The sequence below is a fragment of the Megalobrama amblycephala genome, linkage group LG4 (assembly GCF_018812025.1).
Source record: "Megalobrama amblycephala isolate DHTTF-2021 linkage group LG4, ASM1881202v1, whole genome shotgun sequence".
Taxonomy (NCBI): Eukaryota; Metazoa; Chordata; class Actinopteri; order Cypriniformes; family Xenocyprididae; genus Megalobrama; species Megalobrama amblycephala.
In genome coordinates this window covers 56244257-56268393 of record NC_063047.1, presented here as the reverse complement: position 1 = coordinate 56268393, position 24137 = coordinate 56244257, and the positions used below count along the sequence as shown (strand labels likewise).

Genomic DNA, 24137 nt, shown 5'->3' with positions numbered 1-24137 from the left:
GGAATTTCTTATTTTACCCAAAGCAGGTACCATGTCTTAATATCCCATGTTTTTACCTTTACTGAAGAGTAGGACTGGAAAAAATATATATACATCTTTAGAGAACACTTAAATGAACTTTATTTGTTTTACAAATATATGGTTAGCACACAACACAATTATACATTAGAGAGAATAACTAAATTTCACAAAAATTTGCCAAACCAGCCACTATGAATAATCGAAGGTAAAAAAAAAACAACAACAACAAAATGATTACGTCATGTGTTGTATTATAGTACTGTAAAATAAAATAAAGGGCATATTACTAACTAAAAATACTAAAAATTACTTTTACTGCTTGATTAAATAGCTATATGAATAATAAAATACAAACTAATATAAATGGATAAATGAACTACATAAAAAGACATATCTGAATTTTTATTCGTTTATCAAAATCAGACAAAATCATGTTTTTCTCTTTCATTTCTCTATTTCTTTCCAGCAAAAACAACTAATTTCAAATGATCCAAATAACGTGGACTGTAATTTAACTGAATAGGGTTTATATTGCATCCAATTCACCAGATGATGAAATATCCCATGCTAACCTAAAGTATAGTGATGTTACATAAAAAAAGGAGCTATTAGTATGCCTGGTCCCTTTTATAAGGGTTTGAAGCTGATTAAATGTCTGCAGCTCTATTCTTTGAAGCCATTTAATTCTCAAGCCCAAACAAAAAGAGCCAGACCTACGATCAGATGATGTTTACAAATAGGCTAGAACTACAGTGAATTTAAGCACTGGTTAGTCAAGATGTTTGGACATCCTTTCAATCTTGCTAAGGTTTCTTACATTTTCCTAACTTACTTTAGTGAAATTTTATTAAATATTGTAGCCTCATGCACATGCTGTATATAAGATCTTGTCAAATGGAACAATGATTCATTTCTATGAGCTGAATGAATGAATAAACAGTTTATGCATATTAAAGTTGCTCTATTATTAAGGTAGTCAAGTTCATAAGATAAAAATAGACTGATGACATACGTATCTATTTATAGACTATACTTACAGCAAAAGTGACCATGCCCCTAAAAATGTCCTCAAAAATGCAGTTAGCATCCTAACAACATCCCAGATTTAACAGCATGAAAAATCCTGCCAGCTTTAGGTTACACAAAACAAAAATCTCAATCTCATAATTAATATTTTGTTATTACATAGACAATTGAAAATAGGTATAGTTCAAATATGTGTACTATACATATATATTATAGAAATATGTATTATATATAGTGCATATTAAATATTTAGTTATATCAAAATTGTGTAGTTATTGGTGCCCAAGTCTGTTTGAGCATTGCCACTCCATACACATATTAATATTATAATCAATGAAAATATTTCCTGAAATAAATCAATGAATAAATATATGCTATTATAATTTATATTATTCTTTATATTGTATCATTTAAATAGTTTGGCTTCCGCAGCTGAGATATGAGATATAATAATATTATCATCCATTGTTATCAAGAATAATTCCAATGCTTTATAAGCCAGTGAGGTCGACTATGGCTTTAATAAATATGGTGTCATCTCTCAGATACGAGCTTTTGCCTGCCAGCTTGGCGAGGGGGCAGAACAGAGGACAACCGCTTGCAATGTTCATCTCACTGATGGGTCTCTGGAAGGATGTGGAGCTTACATCAGGCCTAAAGGCATCAATGATGTGCTCTCTGTTGTTCTGGTCCAACAGCATCAATGTCACCTGGAAGGAAAGAACAGGAGGGTGGCAAGAATTACAATCAATGTAATGCCAAGCTCTTGTTCTAAAGGTTATATTGGACATCGTATATTTCTTGACAGAATACATGTACTAAGCCTTAGATAAAATAGTTATTACAACCACCACATTAATTCTCAACCATTTAACATTTAATAGTCAATTATTCATAAGATGTAATATTCTAACTACATGTAATATTCAATATAATATTTTTATATAAACTGTAAAATACAACAGAACAGTCACAACATTCAGTCCCTGCTATAAAAGTGATTCATCCAAATAAACATAAGTGGTATTGTGATGCTTTAGTTGGTAGAAAAACCCTAAATAAATGATTAAAAGAGTAAATGAACGCCTGAAAGAAGAGTGAAAGAGTATCGGCTCATTTATTTACCTTCTGGCTGAAGGGCCACTTCAGCAGTGCATCATATTTGCCCCTCATGACCACAAAAAACAGGGAGAGGTGAGTGCCCCGACCTGTGCCATCACCATTCAGGTAGAGTCTCAGACACATCTTATACCCATATTTACTGGAGTAGAATGCTGAAGAACAGAAGAAAGGTGCTAAACAGCAGGGTCAGAAATATCACCAAAATGAAAATACTTCACTAAAATCAGCTCCAAAAACAATGAAATGATTTTGAAACATTCAAAAATATTTTAATTAATAGATTTAACTGAAATTTGACATAAAATACAAACAACACTGTTATTACTCAGACACATATGTTGTAAATTTGAACCTTCACATAAGCTTGAAAAATTCCCAGGTCAGGACATTTTCTAAGTCCCACAAAGGATCAAGGCCCTCAAGTTCCAGACAAGTTCTACATAACACTATTTACTATTTACAAAATGCGAAGTATGATTACATTTATATTGAACCAAGAACATTCCAGGACACAAGTTCAATCAACAGCATTTGTGACGATGTTGAATACCACAGAAAATAATTTACAATTATATTATTATATAGATTATTCTCCTATAATCACCCCTTGGTATTAAAAAATAAATAGATAAATGAATAAATAATAAATGCTTACAATAACACACTTATAATGGAAATATTAAATAGCATGATAGAATGACTTACTAACCTAATTTTGTTATCATGGCAAACAACTGTAAAGCACCTGTTAAAGGATAAGTTCACTTCAGAATTAAAATTTCCTGATAATTTACACACCCCCATGTCATCCAAGATGTTTGTCCTTTTTTTCTTCAGTCGAAAAGAAATTAAGGATTTTGAGGAAAGCATTCCAGGATTTTTCTCCATATTAGTGGACTTTTAACGGCTACCAATGGGTTGAAGGTCCAAATTGCAGTTTAAATGCAGCTTCAAAGGGCTCTACATGATCCCAGCCGAGGAATAAGGGTCTTATCTAGCGAAACGATCGGTCATTTTTTTTTTTTAATATAGGCGGTATTTCCGCCTACGTCACACGTCACCTTTGTGTGGCGTATCACAGAGCTAGTACAAGATAAGCATTTGTGATTAAAAAATGTATACATTTTTATTTTTTTAGAAAATGACCAATCGTTTCGCTAGATAAGACCCTTATTCCTTGTTTGAAATTGAAACTGCAATTTGGACCTGCAACCCACTGTTAACCGTTGAAGTCCACTATATGGAGAAAAATCCTGGAATGCTTTCATCAAAAACCATAATTTCTTTTCGACTGAAAAAAGAAAGACATAAACATCTTGGAGGATTGGATGAATTCTGAAGTGAACTTTCATACGATAGATTCCAAAAAGGGAGGTGACGTAACTTTCTTTTATGGTTCTTAGTAGAGCATATCAAACATACACGATTCATATTTTTGCCTTTAAACCATCCGGACACTGGTACTGTTTATGACCACTGCTGTGTCTCATAGTAACCCTGATTTTTGCTTTAAAAAAATTAAAAACAAACCAAATGGTGATTGGAAATAATGCACATGCAGCAAACACTGTTGATTGAGCTTAACCAGTATTGAACCTGTAACAGCCCTTTAATCTGATCTTAACCTTACCAGGTGAAAACATGGCAGGTGCTCGGCCCCCAACTGCATCTTGTCTGCGTCGAGAGAAGTCTGCAATTTTCCAAATGAAAACTCCATCGTATGTGCAGAACTGCAGCTCCCGCAAAGACTGCTCAGATTCTGCTAACTGCAGGTCTCGCATAGTTAAAGTCCGTTCCAGCTGTCGCACCTTCAAGAGTCAACAAACACAGATGAAAAACAGGGTTATGGAACTGCCAAACAGGAATGTAGCATTTGACATTTGATGCTAACATTTGAAGGATACATCTACACCTACACAGGTGTCTATGGTTCTATGATATGTTAATGGAGTAGTTCAGTCATTAAATGAAAATGAAGATGAAAATGAAAATGAAAACGATTAACTCCTAAGCAGCAATGGAGCTGTAGTAAAATTATGATATACTGACATATGAAATATAAGTAAACAATATTGCGTCTTTCTTGAAATTTCATGGGTTCCTCTTCCCCATCTCAAAGTTGACAACATTGGTACCGTACATGGTTTTTAGTTCATTGGTGTCTTTGGTTCTATGGTAACTGTTAAATGCGTAGTTCTGTCATTAAAGGAAAAATTTAGGTTGAAAAATATAAATTAATATAATATAATATAATAATAATAATAAATAATATTTCAAATAAAATTTTAAATAATAAAAACGTCATCATTTGATTTAAATTTTTGGTTAAACTACTCTTTTAAAGCAATGATCAACTGATCAATTAGCAGAAAGTCCAGGATGGATCCCACTTCATATCCCGTGTGAATTAAGGATCATGGCAGAGACAGCGGAGGCTCTTCTGCTGAGGGAGGAAAAACACACATCCGTGTTTCACAAGTAACAGTCGAATGGAAAAAAAATCTTACTAACAACTGTTTCGTAGTGAAGGTTCCACTGGCAATCAAACACCTGAACTGAAAATGATAAACTGACTATTAACCTTCTCAATAAAAAGGATAGTTTGCCTAAAAATAAAAACACTGTCATTTACACACTCCATGTTGTTCCAAACTTGCATGACTTTTTTTCTTCCATAGAACATGTTGCGCCCATAACATACCAGCACTATCAGAAAAAATGTGCAAAAATTGTACCTTCAGTAATTATAAATTCACTTACACAAACATATCATATGGTTAAGAAGTTGTATGGACCATCAATGTATAGTGCTTTCTGTCATTTTTGGAAATTGATAACATCTGTCCCCCATTCACTTTCATTTTTATGGAAAAGTAGAGAATTCGTCAAAATATCTTCTTTTGTTATCCATGGAGAGAGAAATATCCATACAGGTTTGTAACGACATGAGGGTGAGTAAAAGGTATCAGGCCATTTTTGTGTAAACTATTCTTTTGAAGTAAATGTTCCACCAGCCTGTTATAAAGCAAGATTGTTCAATACGTCATTATTTGGTTACCTGCAAGGTGAGAGCCTCACATCACCTTCGGACACATAGCAGAGCATCAAAACCATCTCTGCTGTCCGAAAGAAAAAACAATCCTATAAATCCAACTTAGCGTGCGTTTTTTTTCTTTTTTATTATTCTGAACTATTTAAGTGTATAATTTCCTGCAAGGTGTGCATAGTACCTTATTTGACAAATTCTCAATCTTTTCCTGGTCTAGCCGATGTTGCCGGGATAGTGCCTCCAGGGTGAGGGCTGAGCGTTCCACCTCTCTATTCAACACACACACTATGTTCTCCAAAGCTGTGACTTTCTGCTGCACACCAGGACCACCTCCTCTTCCTGCATTATGGGCGGCTGCATGAGGTCCCGCCGGAGGTGCATCTTCAGGTCCACGATACAATCCCAGCCCGGAATCTTCCTGCCACTCTCCAGCCCCCTCGGCTCGCAGGCGCATAGAGGACAGCACAGATAGCATAAGACGCAAATGCTCCATCACACTGGTCTGCTCATGCTCCTGCTGCTTACCATTGTCAACCTAAAAACATTAATACTTTATTAAAAAGGTTACATTAAATTTTAAAAAAATTGTAATATGAAAGTGGTGTCATTTCTTTGTTGTTAAAATTCTTTATGTTGAAAAATGTCATATGGTTATCAAAGAGAAACAAAGGGTTAAAAATATTAAAGCAAGACACCATAGGTGAATAGGGTACATATTATAACTAATAGATATCATTATGCTTCCCCAGTTAATTAATCACAGTACATTAGGATATTAAATTTTGTATTACAAAGTTTCTGAAATTGAATGTTTAAATGTGCAAGTGAGGAATTATCGAATTAAAATTGTATTAATTTCCAAAACAGAAATCTGAACATTCTTGTTTCATTTTGTTATTATTAGGGTTAAAGGATTTTACAGAAGAGGGTTTTGGATAGATCTTTTTATCACTCCATAAATCAGAAAATACTGTCAACAGCCAAAGGGGAAAAAATACCATGTTTTTAAAAATAAAATGTTATATAAATCACATTAATGATATATGAATAAACCCCTCTGATAATTGATAGGAATGAAACTGCAACATTTGGTTTATGTGTGTACTACTAAAGTGGAGATTTCAGGCTCACTGCATGAGAAAAAAAATGGCCTTTATTGTAATTGAAATCTACAGACACAAATATAAACTGCAGTCTGAAAGAAGACATGTTATGTAAGCAAAATAACCCAAAATCTCAAAATTGACCAGTGCATGAAAAAAAAACAATGGTTTTGCCTGTAGTGTCTTGTCTTAAAAAAGGGTTAATGACAACGCACCCTAAAAATGAGCTCTGCCATCCCAGCATCCACCCAAACAACGGTGATTGCAAAATCACAGTCTGCATATTGATGTAAATAAATAATTGTGATAAATAATTATCTACTGCGATTGACTCACTTTTAAAGCACATTTCTGATATGCAATACTTTTGGTAAATGTCTGATATTATTTTTGGCAGAATAATATTATTAGTTTGCCAGATGAGCTGTCTGATCAAAGCATGTATCCACAGGTTGAGTTGTGTTTTCTGGCAGGTGTAATGTTATCATATAAAATCTCATTCCAATCACTGTGATTTCAGGAGACAGAACTTGCATTAGCCAAATCTTTTCTTTTTTTTTTTTCTTTTTTTTTTGACATTTCCAATATTAGCAGAAAAATAAGCAAACATTAAGGTGTCATCTTAAAACGTCAGAGTGAACTAATATTGTGATGTCATTACTCTACATTTATCTAGCACTTTCAACAAATGTTTAGCTCCATTTCCTGATTTGATGCTGCCTGAGCTCAATAACACTGTTAATCCTGGACACACCCTTGCTCCATTCCCAGAGCACAATAGCTGTGATAAGCACAGGCACTACCCACTGCACCACGGCTGCGCCCACCCTCTTGATGATCTAACTGACGATGATTAAACTCAAGTTGTGAGTTTCATTTCATATTGGTATATTTCTACTGCAGCTCTCCATTTGTGCCAGTTTATTCTCTGACCAGTAGAGGGCACCTTCTTTTTAAGAGGTGCACTGGGGAAATCCTTTGACTTTTCTTGAAGACTTCAGAGGTAGGCAACACTTTATTTTAACTTACTAACTGTGAACTCAACGTAGAGAACAGAGGTGTAAATTTATGATATTACATAAGTTTCCATCTGAAATGCATTTCCCTCAATGATTCACCAACCTTTGCATGTTCACAAATGTACTGCATACATTTTAATACACAAATATGTCGTAACTGAGAGTTTGGTACTTTTCTAACCCACACTCCAAACTATTTACATAGTTTCATTTTATTTTAAAGTCATGTGGGGAAAAGTGCAAACTGAGAGACTCAAAAAGATTCCACTGGTCTGACTAAGTCAGACAAAACAATCTGAAGGCTTTTGAAAGTTATGAAGCATTTCAGAATGACTAAAGGCCCATTCACACCAAGACGATAACAATAACAATAAGAATAAATATTTCTCTAATTTTAAAAATCATTCTAAATGTAAAAGAATAGCAGAGTCTACACCACAACTGTAACAAAATAGAGAAACAATATCGTTGGAATCAGTTTCACAATGATTTTTTCCAGCAGATGAAAGATAAAACACTGACAGCCATTTAGAATCCATCCTACTTTAAAGAGCTTTAGCATTTAATCAACAGTCTGATATGTGCCAGTTATGCTGTTACATAAGCATGTAATTATTTTTAAAATCCACCCTTTGGGGTTTTCGTGAGAAGCACAAACCATATCCACCCTTCTATTTAGAACTGACACAAGGTCTATTCTGATCTAAAATGCATTCATGAGAAACAAATACACACCACTGCCCTGCAGCCAATCTCACTGAACTGGCATGCCGACTTGGACTTTGCACAAGATTTGGTGTGCTCCTGAAACTGCAAAAAAAAAAAAAGTCAGATAAAAAAGTATTTTAAGAATGAAAATGAAATAAGGTATGTCTCTTCCTCTATTAAAACTGACATACATAGCAGATGTACTTTATGATGACAATCAGAAACAATTATGGCTGAGAACACAGACTAACCTTCTCTCTGGGGATTTTCTTTTTACCACAGTCTTTGCATTGCATGGGAAATTTCTGACAGATTTCATCATGAGCCTGAGACAGAAAAGAGTAGTGCAAGAGGGAGAATCAGTAAATATGATAAAACAACAAATATTTTGCTCACCCTTTCTAGTATGTTGCTCAAACCCTATGAATTACCTATGCATCATTTTTAAGCTACTTTCATATATGAAAGTGATCAGCGGCTTTCAAGCTCCAGTAATAAATAATAAAAAGTACCATAAAAATAGTCCATATAACTTGCATGATAACTTTGTGTGAGGAACATAAAGAAAGTTGCTATTGTCCTTTTCTCTCTAAAAATGCCAGTCATTGGTTGCCATTCAGAGAGAGAATGATCAATTTTGGTTCAACTACCCTGTATAAGACAATTCCATCATGAATTCAGCCAAATGCCAGATGTTTTATGCAATTTTTTAGAGGAGTTTAAAAACAAAGAAAATTAAAAAAAAGTTCATTACACTTTGCCCTAATAGCAAGGTAGTAGTGGTAATGTAATATTGCAACACATTGAGTCTGTTGGCACAGCAAAGATTAATAGTATAGTACAGAATGTACTGTACACAAACCACAGACCATCAGCAGTAAACTTGAGGATGGACCACTTCTAGGGTGCTTACCTTAATTTCCTTAAAGTTGAATGTGACTTTGCAGTATTTGCAGTTCAGGGTTCTGGCCTCGCATTCCCGCTCATTATGGCGATCTTTCTCGCTAAGCAAGATGACTGCTTGGCATGCTTCACATTTTACACGTTCAAAGTCACAACGACCTTCATGTTGACCCTAGTGAAGAAAAGAATTGTAAATGTCTAGCAGGACTGTTGAATGGAACAATATCATAGTTAGCTTAATGTATATGACTAATTGTCAGCTCTTAAATTGTCTTCCATGTGCCTCATTTACAATTATCTTAGCATTAAAACAGCTTTTTATATAATAGCTGTTGTTCATGCCATTTATTCCCATGAGATTTGTATGCATTTCCTGTTTTCAAGTTAGTAAATGGTCACAAGACATTACTGGCTGAAAGCACATACTGACCTTGTGATTAGAACAAGACAGAACAAGTGTGTGTGCATTACCCAACAGAATTCCTGTTAATTTAAATTTTTTCAGAAATCTCTGAGATGTGCTTAAAGGCATAATTTATAAAAAAAAAAAAAAAATTGAAATTCTGTCATTGTTTATTCCCCTTTATGTTGTTCCAAACCAGCATGACTGACTTCCATGAAACAAAAAAAAGATATTTTAATAATGTACTGGTCTCGCTTTTAAAATGTTTTCAAAATGTGGTCTGTTCCTTGTACAAAGTTAGCGCATGGCTTCAGAAGACTTGGAATATAGAGTTCAAGTTGCATGAAAAAAATCCTAAAAGCTAAAAGCTTTAAATCCTAAAAGCTTCATTCCCCATTCAAGATAACGGCACAGAAAAGGGCGATCAGTATATTTTTTACAAATTTCTTCTTTTGTGTTTCACAAAAGAAAGAAAGTGAAATGGTTTGGAACAACATGAGGGTGAGAAAAATTTCTAAAACATTATTTTAACATTGATTTACTATATTTTCTATGCGCGAGACATTACTGCTTTTTGTAACGGGATTTTAGTTTTTATTACTCCAGAAATAATACATCTGATCTGTATATGCATATATAGTTGCTGTTTTATATTTCATTATTTTGTTTTACTTGAACATTTATTCAAGCCATTACAACCATTACAGGCAACCAATGTAATTTTTTATAGTTAATGCTTCACTACCTCTTCATACTTTTAGTTTCCCTTCTCAGTTGTCTAAATCAAAGGTCAAACAATTGTACTGCGTATGTCTCGTGCAAATGTGCTGCCTATTCATGGAACATTATATACGATAATGCTAGAGTTAAGCAGAAAGGGTGTGGTACATGTCATGGCAGTTATATCTGTTACTCAGAAAAAGCAAACAAGATGATAAGTATCAACTTACCAAACTACACACCAAAAAAAATGTTTCGTTAGATGCAAATTGTGCAATTTAATGTTAATGTTCAGAGTTAATGTGAAATGCTGTTCGCAACATATTTTACTTCCATAATGTGACATATTTCTATGTGAAACATCAAAGACCACAGTATCAAAGATCAATAGACAATAAGGAATAATGAATTTAACATTGAATTTTACACATTATTCAAAAGAAAATAAATAGTTTCTTGATCTAATTAATTCCAAGTGGATAAAAACCAATGGGTTGCTAACAACAATTCTTGTTAATATCTGGGATATCTATTGCAAGAACATTTAGGGGAATTTCTCCACACACTGAAACACTGACTCATCTGAGTTATGTGTCAGAACAGCTCTAGTCAGGGTTAAGGTTACTTAGTCACTAAATAAGTCAGAACGGAAAAATGCTATGAGACTGATAATTCTACCAGCTAAATGGAAGTAAAAAACCAAGACAAGGTTAAACTTGATTACTTTAACAAAGTTAAACTGATTTCAGGTCTTTAAAAACAAGACTGAAAGTCAGAATGTAAACTTGGCAAGCATTTTTGTTAGCAATCAAAATCTGTTATGGTTTTAAAAAAACAAAAATACACTGAACAAGATAACAAGCTTTTGAAAACAACTGGCTTTTCATATGGTAATGCTGGTACTTTCCAGCTAGCTTTGGGACTTTCCGCCCAACCCCCTCTTTCCTGCTGACTTTCAAACTCGCGGTTGTGAGCAGGCGTTATTCTTTTGTAAACAGACAAAATATTTATTAGTATTAGGTTATTTGCTTAGTTATTGTGAAGTTATTTTCTTAACTGCTGGGTTTAGCTTGAAATATGTTCAAAGTCACTGTGAGGCAGCCTATCATAGTAGTTGGCATTTAGAAATAAAGAACATTCAATATGACAAGCCAGGTGAACTATGTTCTTACCTCATAGTCTTTCAGTGTACCAGACCAACTACAACCATCATTTGGGCATTTGGCAGGCAAGCTATCAATTTCTCTTCGTGCTGCATTATCAGGAAATGCCTATGGGGGAGTAAAACACCATGGATTTTTTCATTAATGAATACCTTTTGAAATTTTATTCCGGTAACTGCTAAACATTTTCCCAGAGCCAGTAGGTACATGTCATTTTGGAGTTTTTTTTTTTTCTTTCTTTCTTTTTTCCCCCCACTGAGTAATTCTACCTTCACAATGTACATTTGGCAATAACAGAAATGTAAACATTAAATAAGAGTTACGCGGAAGTAAAAACTATGATAGATTTCCAAGAGGTATAATTTAAGAAACATAGCTTACCACTGTAATATTGAGCATAGACATTGCCTCTTCAAATATACCCTCAGCACGACAGGCTTCGCAGGGTATGGGCCCTGAGCTAATGAAGAGGAAAGATTTTACTTTAACAGTGCAGCCTCAAAGGAGAGCATGGGAAAACAATAAGCAGACTTTAAATGCCACAATTTTGGGAAACCATTAATATATAGCCTTCTCTTTCCTCAGGCTATTTAAACAAAAAAAAGAAGTGCTCTGATAATGGTAAAATTGAAGTGAAAGCAGCATGTGTGCAGTAATAAACAGAAGTGAAAAAATTCTGAAGAAGGGTAGACCCTAAGTGTTTTGCAAGAAATGTTGTGTAGCATTTCCTTAGAATCTTTAAAACAAAAATGGGAAAAAGAAATGGAGGATCAAATATCAGATGATGCTTGGCAGGAAGCAATCCAGAGAATACATTCGTCTTCTGTCAGTCTTAGGCACACGATTGTTCAGTTTAAAATTTTACTTCGTCTTCATTGGTCCAAGGACAGATTGCCCAAGATTAAAATTGATGTGGATACTACATGAGACCAATGTAAACAAGCACCTGCCACTTTATATCATATGTTTTGGTCATGCCCTAAATTGCTAGAATACTGGGGTTTCGTTTTTGAGACCTTTTCTAAAACGTTTGGCAAACCCATTGCTCCAGCCATGTTGACAGTAATATTTGGAGTTGTTAGTCAAAATTATAATTTAAGCAGATTAAGAAGAATAGTCTGATGCTATTGCTTTCTGTTAACTTCTTGCCAGGAGGCAAGAGATTCTCTACCACTTGGCAAACTTTTCTGACCTTTGCGGAGAACACTACTGCAAATGAATTGTTCTGAATGTACGTTTATGTATTATTAACATTACTTTCCTCTTTTATTTATTTATTTTTCTTAATGGTCTGACATGTTACATGGGGTTGGGGTGGGGTCCTTTATTTTCTCTTCTGAAATTGGTGGAGTGTTCTGTTTTGTTGTGAATGTTTTTTTTCTTTCAATAAAAAAACCTTGAATAAAAAAAAAGAAATGTAGTGTAGCATTCAAGAATGTTTACCCATATTACATATCTTCTCTTTTTATTAGTGTTGTACGAAATACCCTGCTTATATCGCAATACCTCATTTTACTGTACCGGTATTTTAAGAATGACAGCATTTTAATAAGAGCCATATTTCCTGAGTTGCATTGATGTGCGACAGCAAAGCAATGTGTGTGCAGCGCTCTGCTTCCTCTCCATACAGGCACACTGGCCGTGCACTTTATACATATCGGTTCAGTAGTAGTATCAAGACATTTTAGTCAAGTAGCTATCATACTATCGAAGTCATAATTCTGGTATCATGACAACAATACTTTTTTGGCCACATCCTATACTGGGGTACATTTCCCATTCCCATACAACGATGTAATGCGCTGCTCAACTACCATAATACAATGCATCGCTGAAGAAATTAACTAGATAGTTATGACTGTTTCTTGAATCCGCATTGCCGCAAATTTATAATAACTTTTTTCAATTAATTTGGCATCTGCAGACTAATTATTTTGCTTTATTTCCAGATTTAATCATAGGCTCCTTCTTACTTACTAGTGCACTCTTCAAAAACAGCGCTTTAAATCTCTTGACAAACTAAAAGACATAAATGAAATTTGTACATATTCGAAATGAATGATATAGATTGTACTGAATGTCAGCTTGCTTATTTTGCTCCAGATAAGGATTTATTAAGGATTTAAGAAACTATGCTTCTAACCACAGGTCTGTCATTCCAACCACACAACTTTGCGATGCTGTTTGCAAATGTTCATTGGAACTATGGTTTCAAGAATCACCAACTCATTGAACTATGCTGATAACAACAGAACTTGCGACCATAGTTGGCTAACAATGCTTCTGGGAAATGCACCTCTGGCTGACATATTATAAAAGGCTTCAAGGGCTATATACAAACTGACATTTATCTGAGCCACAAGTAAACGAAAGATAAGTAAATTTATCAGACTATAGTAGTCCACAGGCACAAGTAAAGTCAATAAAAGGGGTAAAACAAACGCATATATTTAATGCCGACATTTCTTGCAATTGAAAATGAGACTTTGAAAAACTTTTCTTGAAATTTAAAGACTTTTTTGTATTTTTGAAAAGGACAGTGAACATAGACATTTTGTTAAAATGCAGATTCTAATATGTTAATACACTGATATTTGTCATTCAACTGAACAAGGCATGTCAACGAACTAAATAATTCTATTCGTGAACAAAAACCAATGACTGCACGAAAGGGGGCATGTGATATATGCATGTTAAATGTAAGCTGATGTCATAGCATGTTTTTCAGTTTCCTTTCGCAGTTTCTTGAGTTTTTTGATCTGTAGACATTTTAATAACATTTGTGTCAGTTGAACGACTCTTTGGAATGACACTTGGTCACCACCAACTGGTGTAATCATGCAACTTACAGAAAGTCACTGAATAATTCAGCGAAGAAATCAGATCAAATTAGTTCACAAAAATGGCAAGAGCTGGAGAAAACCGACAGGAATTTTCTTAGGAGACTGTGCCGTGCTGACTATGCATGCACAAACCAGCACTGCTCTTTGAAACCACAATCACCAGCACACAGACTTCAGACAAGCTCCTGCCCCAAACATTACACATTCATCCTGGTATGAATGGAGACCACAGATTTTTGATGGCCATTCCCTTCACCAGGATTCCTCACCTATACCTTAACCATATTCTTTAATAAAGTGCCCCTCTGGTTTTATTCAAAATTATCTCATTGTCTGCACCTCATCTGCTCCACTATAACTAGTGCGGGCAACTTACACAATGGAAATATTTCGTAAATTTGCTGACATCACTTTCCACAAGAAGAAACTGGCCAAGCATCTTGTTACCAGGCCAAAAGGTGATGGCGCATGAGATCATGCGTTATGAGTTGAAACCATGACGTGCACACCAGTGAATGTCTGATGGCAGAAGCACATCTTGTCTTCAATCAGCCAAAGATGACCTATATCGCAATGTGCCCCGTCACCGCCCAACTCCCACCTAGGGCTGGGCGATATATCGCATGTGATTGTCACGCGCATTTCATCAGTAAAGTAGTACTGACAAGCCACGCAATATCGCGTTCATATCGCAGATGAATCGCCTTCGATAATGAACGCGATATTGTGTGGCTTGTCAGTGAACTACGGCTCTGTCTATTAAATGCCGCTCCATTTGAAAGCAGGTGATGGCGATTTAGCGGCAATCAGGGAACCGGCTTTACTGACGAAATGCGCGTGACAATCACATGCAATATATCGCCCAGCCCTACTCCCACCCTACCCACTTAACACTGAATAAGTCATGACTTGTTCCTTCACAACAAGGCACAAAGTCACTTTCCAAAACCTTCCCCCTCTCTGCTCCTCTCTGGTAGATCTGCTAACCTCCACCCAAACTGCTGAAACTTCAAACTTTTCAAGAAGCAGCTGTAGACACAACTTTTTTTGTGCCAGCACTAAGCCACTCCACAACTCTAAACCAATTTACTTGCACAAAAAATCCTCTTCTCTCTTTTCTGTATTTCTCCTCTGCTTTGATTTATTTCCTAATCTAGCTTTCTAATAAACATGGCATTGTATACAGTTAATATTTTGCCTCTGCCTCTAATATATTGTTGTTGCTTTTGTCAATCTATTGTAAGTCGCTTTGGATAAAAGCATCTAAAATCTAAATTTGAAATGCTCAACAGCTTCTCAATTTCTCACCAAACTCACAGAAGCAGGTGATTTTGGCAAAATTACCTCATCCTTCCTCGCTTCCAAAGCAGTGGGGATTTGGAATCCAGGAAATCAGAGAAACTCTGAATGCAACTTGTGAGCCAAGACAGGAACCACATTTTTTTTTTTTTTCTTTAGGATTAGGACGCTGACATACCACACCTTATTCGGACAACAGGTACTTAAAACACATTCCAATCCATTCATCTCCAAGCTGATGTCAGACCTACAGTATGTAAGATGTTATGAGTAAGACAGCTTCGCAACTGGGTTTACATTCAGATTGCTTAGTGCAGTACTTCTCATATTGATCCTGAATATGTCCCTTATCAATAATGCTCAATTCAGGTTTTCAGTCTCTATTAATAAACTGTCAGAGATGATATGTTGAATCAGGAATCAGGTGTGTCAGATGAGGAAGACATAAAAAAATGTGTGGTGGTCAGGTAATGCATCAGGTGATGACTTAGGATGGGTTTGACAGGGACATCATGCTCATGTGTTGTTAAGCATCAAAAGAAGCATCAAGAAAAAATCCTATCAGTTTGCATTTGATTTATTAATCTCTTAATTTAAAAAAGTTGTTTTACTCCACATAATACATATTATGTATGTATCCAACATATTGCCAGGATCTAGACAAATAACAGGCTTTTCAAATTAAATTAAATTAAATTTAATTAATTTAATTCAGTCATGGACAATTAATTCAACCACTTTTAATTTTTATTATTATTATTATTTATTTTATTTGCAATGGTTGTAATTTCAGCATGAAGGCTACAAAGTGGGTAATAAAATATCCATTCATAAATAAATAACTATAAACACAGCATTAGTTGTATCTAGGGCTGTCATGATGCCTCAATTAAATTTTAGTGCTAAACTAAAAAAAAAAAATCCTTGATTGCAAATAACCCATGCCGATTAACACGACAGTTTTAATTATTTACATGCGGCTCCATTCACAGTAAATGCTGCTCCTCATTAACTCTGTCTCTGCATGTGCTGTTTGTTTGGGTTTCCAATAATGTGCATTTGGGAACACATTTTAAGTCTGACTTGCTTTGTGTTTCATAAGTGTTGCACTGTTATCATTTACATGCGTGGAGCATGTCTCGGCAGCTCAGTTAATAAACTTCATCTCTGCATATGCTATGAGATTGGGTTGTTCATCGTTCAGTTGTTGTTTATCACGATTTTTAAAATAAAAGTTTAAACCTTAATTTGCATGTTTTGATGTCCAGTGTCAACATATTCTTGTTTAAGAAATTACATTGGCTGTAGCATTTATATCATAAAGAAGTGGACCAATAAATATTAAGTAGACATTTGAATTGTTTGAAGACCAATATTAAACAAGAATTTTATCATGCTGTAAAGTGTTACATCATTTCATAACTTGATTATGTTTATATTATATATATTAGGGGTGCAACGGTTCAAACTGCTCACGGTTCGGTTTGCATCACAGTTTTAGGCCCATGGTTTTGGTACAGTTCGGTATGTGCAATGTTCAGGGAAAATAGGACTACTGTCAAACAAAAATAAAGAAAATAAGAACAAATAATCAAACTACAAGCAACATCAAAAACAGTGCTTTTCAGGTTTTTCAGGTATCCAACAGTAGGTTTCAGGTACAGAAAATGGATAAAGTAATCAAATATAAAATAACACTGCATATTATCTTCACTGTATAAATTAAATAAATATTAATCATTATTTAGTTACAAAAGCTATTCAGTCAAGAGCAGTGAGTGATTTCTTTGTCATCTGTTGTTTGATTTAACATTAAAAACACAGGCAGCAGGAATAGTTTTTTTCCAAATAAGACATGCACGATCCAGTACACATACTGTTACACATTCGTTGTCTTTCTCTCGACTATTACACTCAAGACATAACCGACTATGTTTGCTAGGATACTCGCCAAGCGCAAGACTTGAAAGATTCGGATGAGCGCACACACAAATCTTTTAACAGCGCGCGCGAGTTCTCTTTCAAGTCTTGCTCTTTAATGTTTAAATTAGCAAGGCTTAAATGAGTTTAGTTTAAACACAGATAGCAACGTGTGCTGTTCAAGTCTCACCTGTGCTCGCGCGCTATCAACACCCGGGTGATGACGGTGTAAGTGACTGGACATTAGAGCACACAGGACTCACACTGAACAAAGTTTACAAAGAGTGACTGTTTTGTCCACGCTTTCTGATTATCGTTGTTGTAACATTTTTAGAAGCCAGAATGCGCATCCATCGACTGAAACATACATTATCTGAACTCTGTCTGTCAGTTTTCCACGTTGCTATTTTAAACAAACCATATTAGCCTATAGATGCGTCATAATTCGAGATGGACCGCGGTGCAAGTGCGTGCCAAACCGTAAGTTGAGAATGGTACGGTTCGATTTTTTACCGAGAACCGTTGCACCCCTGATATATATTATGTATTTTAAGTGTTGTTGAATAAAACCAAATGATTACTTGCTTTTGATACTTTATTTGAAACAATTATTACTGCCTAATTGTTATTATATATGTAAATTAAGTCATTTTAATGCTGCGTTCACACCAAACGCGAATAGAGCGTCAAATTCGCGTCTACCGCGTCTAGTTTGCCGCTTGAACATTTTGAATGCATTTGCGCGTCTAGAGCGAAATAGACGCGCGTAAAAAACAAGCGTTTGAAGCGAAATTGACGCGCGTCTGAGGCGAAATCCGCTTCTTGTGGGAGGGGCAAGTGCTAGGCGGTTGTCTGTTTGCAAGATGGCTGATGTTGATCGTGCGTTCATCGAGAGAGCTACCGCTTTGTATTTGCTCTGGAGAGCAGAACAGCGGCGTAGGGGTCAGCGTCGCGGGAAGGCCGCGGGTCGATAAACGTGTACGTGACTCAAAAGTAAAATGTGTATTTACAACTTACCATGTAGCCCAATCTCCTCACCGACACTCTTCCAAGCGAGGTCCTTTTTATTCCTGTCTGAAGTATGAACTTGTGTCATAAATCTCTGGGTGACTGCTCACTGATAATATCAATCGTTCCTCCATTTTGAATGAGTGACTCCGGGCGGGCCTGCCGCCACAGCAGCAAGCAGGCTCCTGATTGGTTAACGCGGCGCGAATTTACGCCAAAGTTCAAATTTTTCAACTCGGGCGTCAGACGCGAATTCGCGTCAAACGCTAAATGCACAAAAAGCACCATTCGCGCGTAACGCGCGTATCGCGCGAAACGCTCAATTCGCGTCATTCGCGCCGCGCTAAACGCCTCATTCGCGCCGCAAGACCTCCAGACGCGCGTAAACGCGTCTTTACATTGACTTAACATTGAAATCATTCGCGCCAGACGCTCTATTCGCGTTTGGTGTGAACACAGCATAAAGGCTATTGTTCACTTAGGTGTATTTTATTACCACAAAAACAGTATCAGATTACTCGATTAATCGTCAAAGTAATCAATCACTTACTCAATTACCAAAATAACTGTTAGTGAAAGGCCTAGTTATATCATATAAATACTTGTCCTAAAAGGATAACAACTAAACGTTGACAATAATTATAGCCAAATGACTGACACCCAGGTAAAGCTCACCAAAGACTGAAAATATCCTAGGACATATCCACAGAGAAAGTATATTCAGATGCAAGTAGAACCCTCTGGGTTAAGATGCAAAAGAGTGGATCAACATCAAGCAAAAGGTGGAATAATTTTCCATCTAGCTACAGTGCAGAAGTAGATTAAAGAGATTGGGAATGTCCATGGAGAGGGTGGCAATTAATGCAGAGCATGAGGCAGAGGGTTGCCCTGGGTACCTGGTGAGTTGTTTGAAACAGAACACACAGAAGCGATGTCCACACTGTGCTTGGAAAGGTTTCCTAAGAATCTCTTTGCATTGCTGGCATTGATATTTTGGTTCCATGGACACTGACAACACTTCTCGAGATATCCCAGGCAATGTGGAGTCCAATGAGGATGGTAAAGATGGACGTGCCATTGCCTTCCATTTACCCACAGTGGCAGTAGTGCTGATCATCTGTAAAAATGTAGAGCACAACTTATAAGAACAGAACAATTGGTAACACTTTATAATAACGTTTAGTTATAAGTAATTTATAAATTATTAGTAAATGATGAGCTAATCATTTACAAAACATGACTTTACATTCATAAATGTTTAATAAGTGATGTTAACATTTTATTAATGTTTTATTAATTCAGTTATAAGTCACTTATAAGTTATTAATGATGAACAAATCATTTACGAAACATGACTATACTTTCAAAAATGATTAAGTGGCAAGCTAACTATTTAATGTGTTGTAAATTATCTTTAAAAATGTGTAAATCATGAAATAAATCAAACAGATCATTAGTAGATGGTTTATAAATTATTAGTTGATACATTATTTACAACTTATAAATCATTTAAGTATTTGTCAAAACTGTTTTAGTATCATTATCTCAATAAACAATTGTTCATCATGAACAAATGATGAACAAACCATTAGTAAATAATCAGTTTAGTAAATGATCAGATATGATGTATTAATGATGTTGTAAGCTGGTCAGTGTTCAAAAGCACAAACATGCAGGTATGCTAAAGCACTATTTTTAAGAAGAGTAATTTGTTTGTTTTGAAGTGGATAAACAACATAAAATTACATTTAAAACTCATTTTACTTCCATTATATGAAATATTTTGTGAAATATGTCAAATGAGGGAAAGAGTATATACAACAAGTCAGACCATAATGTGAATTTACAGTTGATTGAGGAGGATTACTCTGCGATTTCAAAGTAAGAGAAAATAATTATTTATCAGCCTAAATAATTTTGATGAAAGGTTACAAAATGTGAACTGATTAATTGTGTACAGTAAGATCAAGAAGGTGTATTGAGAAAGTAAATAGGCTCCCTTTTAATTTCATGTTGTCTTGAATGCATGTAAGAAGATAATTACATTAAAATCAAACAAGCACAAATTCTGTTATCATCAGTGTATATATCATATAAGCCCATCAGAATTTTGGCATGGACAAAAATGCAAAGAGACACTAAAAGAAAACTGGACAGGATATGCGTCATGGATTGTTCAACCATATGTAATCAACCTTTTGATGAGTAATAAAACAAAACAAACAAACAAATAAAAAAAAAACAAGTCACCATTACAGAGCAAAAATGAAAAGCAAAAATGATTGTTTTATGTTTTTTTTTTTTTTTACATTGTACTTATATTTAAAAAATATAGTTAAAGACACCTAATTTAAGTTGTGACCAAGTTGTACATATAAAACGTATATGTATGTTACTTTTTTCCAGTTGTGTTACCAGGATGAGTACAGCTAGCCAGGTTTTTGAATAACATATTTTAGTTTTTAACACTTTTTATTAGTTTTATAATATACTAAAACTGAAGCTTTATTTAGCACCCTATTTTCTTTGAAAATGTATTTTTGACAATTTCTTTAACACCCAATTGTTAATCTTTTAGCTGATTTGTTGAGGTAATGCAACCATGGATTTCTCTGGGATTTTCAAAGTGGTGTCTGTGACCCATTGCCTGGGGTCCGCAAAATAATTTGCTATACCGTACCGACTTCAAGTCACTTTTTTTTTTTTTTTATCTGAAACGTGCTACTCTTTATATTCCAAAGTCACTTATAATGCATTTAATGTCAAAAAAGCAAAAGGTATACACTTAAAAGTAGGAACTTCAAGGTTTCTGTAGATATATTTTCATGCCTGTTTGAAAAGTAGGCAACTCTGCTGAGTTTTGGTTCATTTTTGTTACATGTTACAACATTTTGCTGTTATTTTGAAGGTACACAAATAAAAATAGGCCTTTTAACTAGGGCTGTCAAAAATAGCGCGTTAACGACGTTAATTAGTTGTTTGTTGTTAATTACGTAAATTGTTTTAACGCATTTCACGCATGCGCAGTGTGACAAATTATTCAGGTCAGGAAAGTCGGAAAGTCAGGGAAGTGGTTGGGAGCTAGAGGCGAAATGGAGTAAGGTGAGCAAAGTGGGCCTATTGACGGATTCAAATATAAAAAGAATGATGATGGTACAGTTAACAAGTACTAGGTTATTTGCAAGATTTGTAACAAGGAGTTTCAATTTCACCGGAGCTGTTCAAGCTTGTAGCCTATGGTAAATCCTACCCATGCAGGTAAATCAGTCTGTAACTTATCAAATAACATTGCTTTGATTATTTTCTGGAATGAATTAAACCAAGTCAAGTGTTAATTTCGTCAGACAAGACGAAATATGTTCGTCAACGACCTTTTTTTTCATGACTAAAACGAGACGATGGCAAGACTGCACCACTGTCCAAAAACGCTCACTAAGACTAAATTAACATGAATTTGACGAAAAAAGACGAGACGAAAATGTTTTGCATAAAATAAAAACTAAGATAACTACTCTCTTAATTTTCGTCTACAATCGTCTCTGCTTTTTCATCAGCTGTTACACCTTTAAAATATTCAGAACGAGTTCGGATCCCGTTTATTACATTGCTACCTACCAAATAAATCAATAATTTGACACAAAATTATGATTTAAAAAGGAGTTTATTGATTTAAAAACGATTGTATTGCTTCCGCTAAAGAAAATAGTGCGCTCCGTCTCTACGGTTAGAATCCTGTGTGTCCATGGCAACGCTCTGTTTTTCATGGCGACGGTGTGTTATAGTTAGCAGCGGTCTGTTATCAAGAAACTAACAAAAAAAGATATGTGAATGACTAAATATGACTAAAACTAACAAGGACATTTGGCACAAGACTAAGACTAAATTAACTGTTATTTATGTTATTTATCTTTTGGTATGCATTTCAGAAAAAAAAATGGTTAGGATTCAGGTGTAATTGCAAATAGTGATTAATCCTGATTAATCCACTGAAAATTCTGATTAATTTGATTAAAAATTTTAATCATTTGACAGCCCTACTTTTAACATTTTGAATGATGCCTTACCCTTATCTGATGGGAGTATTTTAAAGGTCCCGTTCTTCGTGATCCCATGTTTCAAACTTTAGTTAGTGTGTAATGTTGTTGTTAGAGTATAAATAAAATCTGTAAAATTTTAAAGCTCAAAGTTCAATGCCAAGCGAGATATTTTATTTAACAGAAGTCGCCTACATCGAACGGCCAGTTTGGACCACATCCCTCTACTTCCTTCTTTAATGACGTCACTAAAACAGTTTTTTGACTAACCTCCGCCCACAGGAATACACAAGAGTTGCGTTTGTAGAGTGTGTTTGTCGCCATGTCGTCGAAACGCTGTTATTTTCATCCCGAAGTCCAATCAAATTGATAGGGTAAAATTAAAGACATGTTTACAATAAAACTGAGTGCATGCATCTCCACGTTATGGTAAGAGGCGTGACCTTTCCGGGCAAGATGCGCCAAACTGCTGTCGAACCACAACACAGGAACCGCTGGCACAATCAGAACTCGTTACGCATTTCTGAAGGAGGGACTTCATAGAACAAGGAAGTCATCAGCCCGTTTTTATGACAGTGGAAACAGCAGTATACAGATAAGTAAATTATGTGAAAAATACTGTCTTTTTTACACGCGAAACATGAACACGCTATATTGCACACTATAAACACAATCAAAGCTTCAAAAAAAACACGAAAAACGTGACCTTTAAGTTTTAAAGGGTTAGTTCACCCAAAAATGAAAATTCTGTCATTAATTACTCACTCTCATGTCGTTCCACAGCCATAATACTTTCTTTAATCTTCAGAACAAAAATTAAGATCTTTTTGATGAAACCTGAGACCTTTCTGTCCCTCCGTTGACTTCGCAACTACTACTTTAAACTTTAAAAAGTTCATAAAGAGATCATAAAGTTTTAAAGCAATATAAATTGAGTGGTTTAGTCAAAATTTTCTGAAGAGACACAATCGCTTTATATGATTAACAGATTGAATTTTGGCTTTTATTCACATATAAACATTCATTATCGCACACATCACTTGTGGTAAATGGAAGCTCAAGCATGTTTGCTTGACTTGCAGAAACCAATGAGGTTCATTCTCGTGTATTATGCAGCACGTTTGCGCTTCCGGAAGAACCAATGAGGTTTGATTTCGCGCATCAAGCAGGTTCAGTTGAGCTTTTCATTTTGTTCACTGATCAATGTTTGAAAGTAAATGTTTATCATATAAAGCAATTGAGCCTCTTCAGAAAATTTCCAAGGACTAAACCATTTAAATTCATATAAATTAGTTTCATGTTTTCTTTATGAACTTTTTAAAGCATCAAAGTGGTAGTTGAGTAGCTGTCCATGGAAAGTACAGAAAGCTCTTAGAGTTCATCAAGAAGATCTTTAAGATCTTTGATGAACTAAAGTCTTGCTGTTTTGAAAGGACATGAGGGTGAGTAAATGACAGAATTTTCATTTTTTGTTGAATTAAATCTTTAAGTATTTTAAGGAGTATTTCCACTGATTTAATCCAGTGATCGTGTCGGCGCCTCACGCGCACACAAACATATCAGTTCTTCTCACATTGTTAACTTGACATCGTAGCCTCTTATGAGACAACTGAACAGAGAAAAGTTATTTGGTTACTGAATTTAATTTGTGTTTTGTACAATATGTTACACCGCGACTAATGACTCATTCATGGAAACAATTCATGCCGAACATGAGCCCACAACGGGGTTCAGTTTCAGTTTTGCTCTAAATGGGACTAGTTTGTTATAGGCTCGGCATTTAAAATAAATGTTTA

General features: G+C 35.2%; 1 protein-coding gene across 3 annotated transcripts in view; it reads right to left on the bottom strand.

The window, feature by feature from the left end:
* Nucleotides 1-96: 96 nt before the first annotated feature.
* The window catches only part of traf2b (Tnf receptor-associated factor 2b), a 47293-nt gene continuing 23252 nt past the window's right edge, over nt 97-24137 (bottom strand). For all 3 annotated transcript variants that reach the window (XM_048190125.1, XM_048190126.1, XM_048190128.1), the window contains exons 2-11: nt 19204-19424; nt 11619-11697; nt 11247-11345; nt 8962-9123; nt 8300-8374; nt 8076-8150; nt 5400-5753; nt 3800-3977; nt 2173-2342; nt 97-1757 (exon numbers count right to left, since the gene is read on the bottom strand). In XM_048190125.1, coding sequence (XP_048046082.1) covers nt 1539-1757; nt 2173-2342; nt 3800-3977; nt 5400-5753; nt 8076-8150; nt 8300-8374; nt 8962-9123; nt 11247-11345; nt 11619-11697; nt 19204-19424 — 1632 coding nt within the window. In that variant the 3' untranslated portion in view covers nt 97-1538. The remainder of the gene's footprint in view (nt 1758-2172; nt 2343-3799; nt 3978-5399; nt 5754-8075; nt 8151-8299; nt 8375-8961; nt 9124-11246; nt 11346-11618; nt 11698-19203; nt 19425-24137) is intronic.